The sequence below is a fragment of the Cyrtonyx montezumae genome, unplaced genomic scaffold (genome assembly GCF_038088225.1).
Source record: "Cyrtonyx montezumae isolate F1298 unplaced genomic scaffold, pur_monq_1.0 scaffold_34, whole genome shotgun sequence".
In the NCBI taxonomy this organism is placed as follows: domain Eukaryota; kingdom Metazoa; phylum Chordata; class Aves; order Galliformes; family Odontophoridae; genus Cyrtonyx; species Cyrtonyx montezumae.
This window is the reverse complement of record NW_027072039.1, coordinates 4,692,707-4,698,419: the sequence shown is the minus strand read 5'-3', so window position 1 is coordinate 4,698,419 and position 5,713 is coordinate 4,692,707. Positions and strand designations below refer to the sequence as shown.

The 5,713-nt window shown below is 50.0% G+C and overlaps 1 protein-coding gene across 1 annotated transcript; it reads right to left on the bottom strand.

Annotated features, from left to right (window-relative positions):
* Nucleotides 1-2,035: 2,035 nt before the first annotated feature.
* TMEM215 (transmembrane protein 215) lies at nt 2,036-2,752 on the bottom strand. Its single transcript, XM_065745236.1, has one exon. The coding sequence runs from the start codon at nt 2,750-2,752 to the stop codon at nt 2,036-2,038; it is 717 nt and encodes a 238-aa protein (XP_065601308.1).
* Between the last annotated feature and the right edge of the window lie 2,961 nt (nt 2,753-5,713).

Sequence of the window (5,713 nt, the reverse complement as noted above, 5' to 3'; positions counted from 1 at the left end):
GGCACCCACTGCAACACACTGAGACCCTCAGAGCAGAGCACGACAAAGGACCCTGCTCCTCGCCAGGCACCTCGGCAGCAGTTTGGCTGTGACTCCAGGAGGTTATGAAACCAGATTTCCCAGTGCCATCAAAGTGCTGCTTCTGTACACTGCAGAATAAGGTCCCGTGGCTGCTGAGCCTGCAGGAGACCTATCTGACAATGGCAGAGTGCTTTATGAGGACATGAGAGCTGAGAGTTTCGGGTGGGGGTCTGTTCCTGCAATTCCTTTGGTCAGTGGATGACACTTGGGTTGCACAGAGTACCAGCACAGATTTATTCCCACAGTACTGTAACCATCCACAAAGAGGCTTTACCTGACTCAGCCACATCATTTTCTTAATTTCTCCTAATAGTATCCAGATGTCTCAACAACATCTGTCTTCAGCATGAACATCCCACTTAAGTCTGACAGAAAGAAACCCTTCCCAAACCTCTCCAGAGCCTTGTCTGTGACAGCCAACATGCCTCCAAACAAATAAACAAGCTGAACTCCACTTTCCAAACTCCTCCATGGTCAGCAAAGCTGACAAATGCTTCCTTTCAGTGGGAAACCCCTCACTGCTTTCTACACATCTCAGGGTGTGACAAGAGAAAGGCTGCTTTTCTTCCTTCCTTTATGGATAAATCCTTTATTTTATTTTATTTTATTTTGCTCTGGTGCAAGTTACAGCTGATTGAAAATTGCTGAAGTGAAAGCATTATAAAGACTGCCATCACTGATGAACTTTTTGGAACAGCTGGGGATTATAGCAGCCAGGACACTGAGAGATGCTAGCCAATGACTCCATGCTTTAGTAACCCTTACACTACAGACTCAGCCCTTGGAGTAGCTGCTCAGCATACAAATGGCACGGTATCACATCTCTGTGATATCTACATGGCTGCTGGATGAAATTTCATGTGCTACATGGAACATGCAATCTTCTGTGGGAGAGAACAGACAGGATTTCCGTTTCTGTGTGTAAGCTACAGGTTTTGAATGGTTAATTCTATCACCCTGTATTTCTCATGCTATATATCCGCATGTAGGGAATGCAACCATTTATCAGCCAGATCCTCGGATCCCTCCACCCCTGCATGGACTGTGAGCATTCATCAGTCATGGCATGGTACCAAAGGCACATAAAAACTGACATTTTCTGAAGAGTCAGATCCAGCTCTGAGCAAAAACCATGTTAAGTCTATTTCCTAAGCATTATTCAAATATATTTTTAAGATCTCGACTCCACTGACATCTGCTCCTACTCTCTGCAAGAACTGTGCCATGATTGCATTGCAATCTCCTTGGCAAGTATGCCTACAAAACCCCAAAGTGTTAGAAACATTCAAGTGAACTCAGTAAGAAACGGAGCTAAAACCTGCACCATTCTTGCAATGGATAATGGATTATCCATCCAAAAGCTCCCCTTGAGCCTGTGTAGCTCCTGAAGACTTTCAGAAGAGCCACAGATTTAGCACATCAAGATGGGAAAATAAAATCCTGCCAGGAAGAAGGAAGAGGCAAACTGCTTCCATGCTTCCCAACATCAGCCAGTGGTCAGAGGGCATGCTGGCATCTCCCCATCCCTCCCCACACAACACAGCACCATTGCTAAGACCTATTCAGGCCCCTGTCCCTCCTGCAGACAGCTGCAGAATCCTGGTTCAGCTCCCGATTCCTGCTGACCTCCTGCTCTGTGTCTGTGGGTCTGCGTACAGCGAGCAGCAGAAAAATAAAAGGAAGGGAAGGGCAGAAAGGAAAACTGAAATGGACTATTTTTTTTTTCCCAAAATGAAAAATTGAATTCTTTAACCTTTAAACATGCTTGTTTACTTACAGAAAGTATTTCAGGCACAAAAGGTTTGAGTATCAGTCACATACCAGGTTAAACTGAAACAGTATCAGGATTGTCCCATGCAGTGCAGTCAGCTATATTATCCCCTATCAAGAAGTTGCTGTAGTTTTTTTTTGTTTGTTTGTATAAATACATACATATATATAAAGTATGCACTGTTCACACTATGGTCTCTTGGTCCGAGGTGACTCCAGTAGGGTTGATGTAACAACAGTATTTGTCGTAAGGGCTGTTCTCCTTGTAAGAGCAGACAATGATGCTGTCTTTGGGAGCAACAAAAATGTTGTCCTCGACGTCTGGACAAGCAGCACTGTCCCTGCTGGGAGAAGAGCTCTTCTCTAAGGCACTGTATGTGGAGCCATCTCCCACAAACACATTGCCCGGCATCTCCAGGTAGCTGGTCTCCAGGTACCTCAGCATCTCCTCCTGCTCCACCTTTCTGATGAGGCTCTTGCACTCTCCTGTGGTGGTCGTGGTGGTGGTGGTGCAGATGGACACCGAGTCCTCACCCTGCAACACTCTCCGGTCCTTCTGGTACACCTTCTTGGCCAGCTCGTTGCAGCTTCCCTTGCCAGACTCCAGGTCTGAAGGAGTTCTCAGCAGCTCCATCACGTCCCGCTCCTTGATCTCCTTACAGCACGGACACTTGTTCTTGGGCCACTTGGTGCAGCCATCAGTCTTTCTAGTGAGGGCGATGGCAGCTATGCCCGGCAGGCAGATGGCCGGCCCGATGGCCAGCAGCGGGATGTCCCCCAGGGTCTCCCCCTTGATGCCGGACACGGTGAACATGAAGCCAAACACCAGAAAGACGCTGACCAGAGCCACCACCAGCCCCGTCCGGGGGTTGATGTCGTCGGGTCTCATGGTACGTGCCATCCCGACGGTGCGCGCTGACCTCCGCCTTCACCTCTGCGGACCCTCCCCAGCCGTGGGTGAAGCTTCCTCGGCGTGGCCCCGACGGCCGGCACCGCTCGGATCGCCCTCGGCTTCCGCGGAGGACGGCGGGGACGAGATGCTGCTGCCTGCCGACCCCGAGCCGCTCTGCGCTGCTCTCCGCCGACCACTCGGCTATGGCAAGGAGCCCCCCCCCCCCCCCCCGCCGCACCCTCCCACGCGTGACGGTGGGCACGCGTGAGCCCGGCCCCGCAGCTTGCGCGAGGACGGGGGGGGCTCAGGGCTGGAGAAGACGCGAGGAAGGAGAAGGAGGACCCTAGCTGCAAGGGACACCTGCTCTTCCTCCTCCTTCTTTTCCTCCTTCTCCTCCTCCTTGCAGCCGTGAGTACACGCACCGCCCACGGGGGCCGCTGGTGGGTCGGTGGGGGTGGCTTTAGGAAGGTTGGGTTTTGGGGGTGATGACGGCCACCGCCGCTCCGTTGGCAGCTGCCGGGTGTGGGGCTGCAGAGCCCCGTCAGACCCCTCCCCCCGACGGGCAGTGGGGGCCGGGGCAGTCTGGGTTGGTGGGACTGGGACTTTTTCCTGCGGACAGAGCACCCCGAGCGTGCACAGCTCCCGAGGAGCACAGCCTTGGGAAACGCCGCACTGCTGCCGGAGCCCCTCTCTTGGTCATCCCCTCCTTTGAATTACCACCCCCTCCCCTCCTCCCTCCTCCCCACGGCTGTCGGGATGTGCCTGGGGGTCCCACGGTGCTTGCGCTGCGTTGGCTTTGCTGGGGATTCTCGGTGCTTTGGTGCACATGGGCGGTGGTAGCCCAAAAAGCATCGGGCTGAATGCGAGGAGGGGATCAGAAACGTGTGGGAATGTGGCAGGAGGGAGGAGCCCCACGAGCAGGATGCTTCGGCACTGACTGTGCTCGAGACACCGGGAGTAATGCTTTCACCTGGAGCAGGAGGGCTGGGAGATAAAGAAGTCGCAGTCTGAGACTAAGAAAAGATGCTCTGAACTCAAAGTTATCACAATGACATGGACTCCTCTTTGTCAACTTACTGTTGAGACCACGAATATGCTCAGAGAAACCATTAAAATCAACAACAAAAATCCTCTTCCTCCAGCCACAGAAATATCTGATGTTTATTCACAATTCCTATCGTATACAAAGAACAAAGTGACCCCGTTGTAGATTTCCATACAACCCACGGGTGTCCCTGCCCTAAAGCTCACGGTCTGCCTCACTGAACTAGCTCCCTCATGAGCTAGGTGTCAGGGGATAGCTTTCCCTGCCTGGATTTGAAGGGAGGGAGCAGGAAGGAGGCATCTTGGGGATGGTTGAACTGGTGGTGGTGATCCCATTTTGAGATGGAAATTTTGCAGAGGACCATTATCATCACTTGAACAAAGCTGTGCAAGTAGAGCTCACTCAGAGCTCTGGCCTGTGCTCAGATGGGCTCGGAGAGCAGCAGTTTGGTCTCTTGGAAGCAAATTAAAATCTTCCAGCTGGGTTTCAGTGCACGTTAACTTCTGTTGCTGAGCAGGATTCAGCAGGGTGAGCAATGATCGGAGCTTCTTGGCTTGCACTTTCTGCAGTGAGAATCTGCTGCTTATTTCCATCTGCTGTTATTTAGATACACAGCATTTATGTCCTCATATTAGAATGAAGAATGCCTTTCCCACCCCTCTGGTTAAATTAAAAGATTAACCAGATCTGGAGTTACAACGTGGTGAAAGCCCAGCGGGTTTGTGTTGGTGCCACCATGGACACTCTGCCCTCTGCTCCCTGACCTTTCCTCACCTCCCCTTGCACATTTGCACGGTCCTGAAGATTTCCTGTTGGCTTGAAAATTGGTTTTGTGCAGAAAAAGAAATGGTGCTCTTTGGGAATAGAAATCGCCAGGGTCTGTAAGAGGGAGAAATACTGCCTCAGAAGATGACACAGAAATGTAAATGTCATTAGTGGCATCAGCGGAGGGGAAAATATACTGTAAGTACTGCAGTAGATGTCAGAAGATCTAACAGGAATAAAAACGGCTCCTCAGATTTAAGTGACAGGGTTACTGAGACGGAAGAGAGAACATCTACTTTGGAATGGGAAGATGTTAGCAGGCAGGAAAATACTTACAGAAGCTGTCAGGACAAAGGTGGAACAGAGTGCCTCCAATTTGTCCTTTTGTGAATGGTTTTCAGAATGAACAGTGTGAAGATTGCATGGTTCCTGGGAAAGGGGGGAAATGGTAAAACAGCCACCCTGCCCCAGGGGAACATGATACAGTTGTCCAAGCTGTCTTTCCAAACCAGAAATCAAGAGGTCATATCACGTTTCCACCTACGCAGCTGAGCAGTGACAGTAATGGCTGAATTTTCTCTCCTGATCAAAAGTAGAGAAAGAAAAAGTGGACTCCTGTGAGGTGAGGCACGTTTCCTATGGGCTCCCTGTGTGTAAGGTCTGGATCAGCTCACCTGGTGACTGAAAATTCCAAGTATTTTTTCGGATTAATTGAACAGATGATGATGGTGATTAACCATCTTTCAGTGCCAGTAACTTTGAGCCTTCGTTCGAAGGAGAACTGAAGCTGATGCTAGGGAAATTAGTGTTCTTACCCTACGTTCTGATTTTTCAGCTTTTTTAGAATGGGTCAAATTGGGATAATCTCTCTGGAAGAGATTACTGAGGAAATATGGGGTTTGGTGAACACACATCCCTCACCAAGGCAGGAAGAATGCAAGTACTGGGCATGGGGCACCAGGTTTGTACTTCAAATCTCAACACATATATTAAATGGGTTGCTGCTGTGTTCCAGGGACACTAAATTCAGCTTACTCAATGTACATTTCCCTATATACTTCTTCAGATTCAAAATCCTTTTCCTGCTGTACATAATAATATAGCATATCTGCCCATTGGGTAGAGTGCTTCTCATTCTCTCACTGTTTGCTATCCAAAAT

Excerpts from the sequence above, each read along its gene's own strand:
- TMEM215 (XM_065745236.1), bottom strand. The coding sequence starts at position 2,752 with ATGGCACGTACCATGAGACCCGACGACATCAACCCCCGGACGGGGCTG.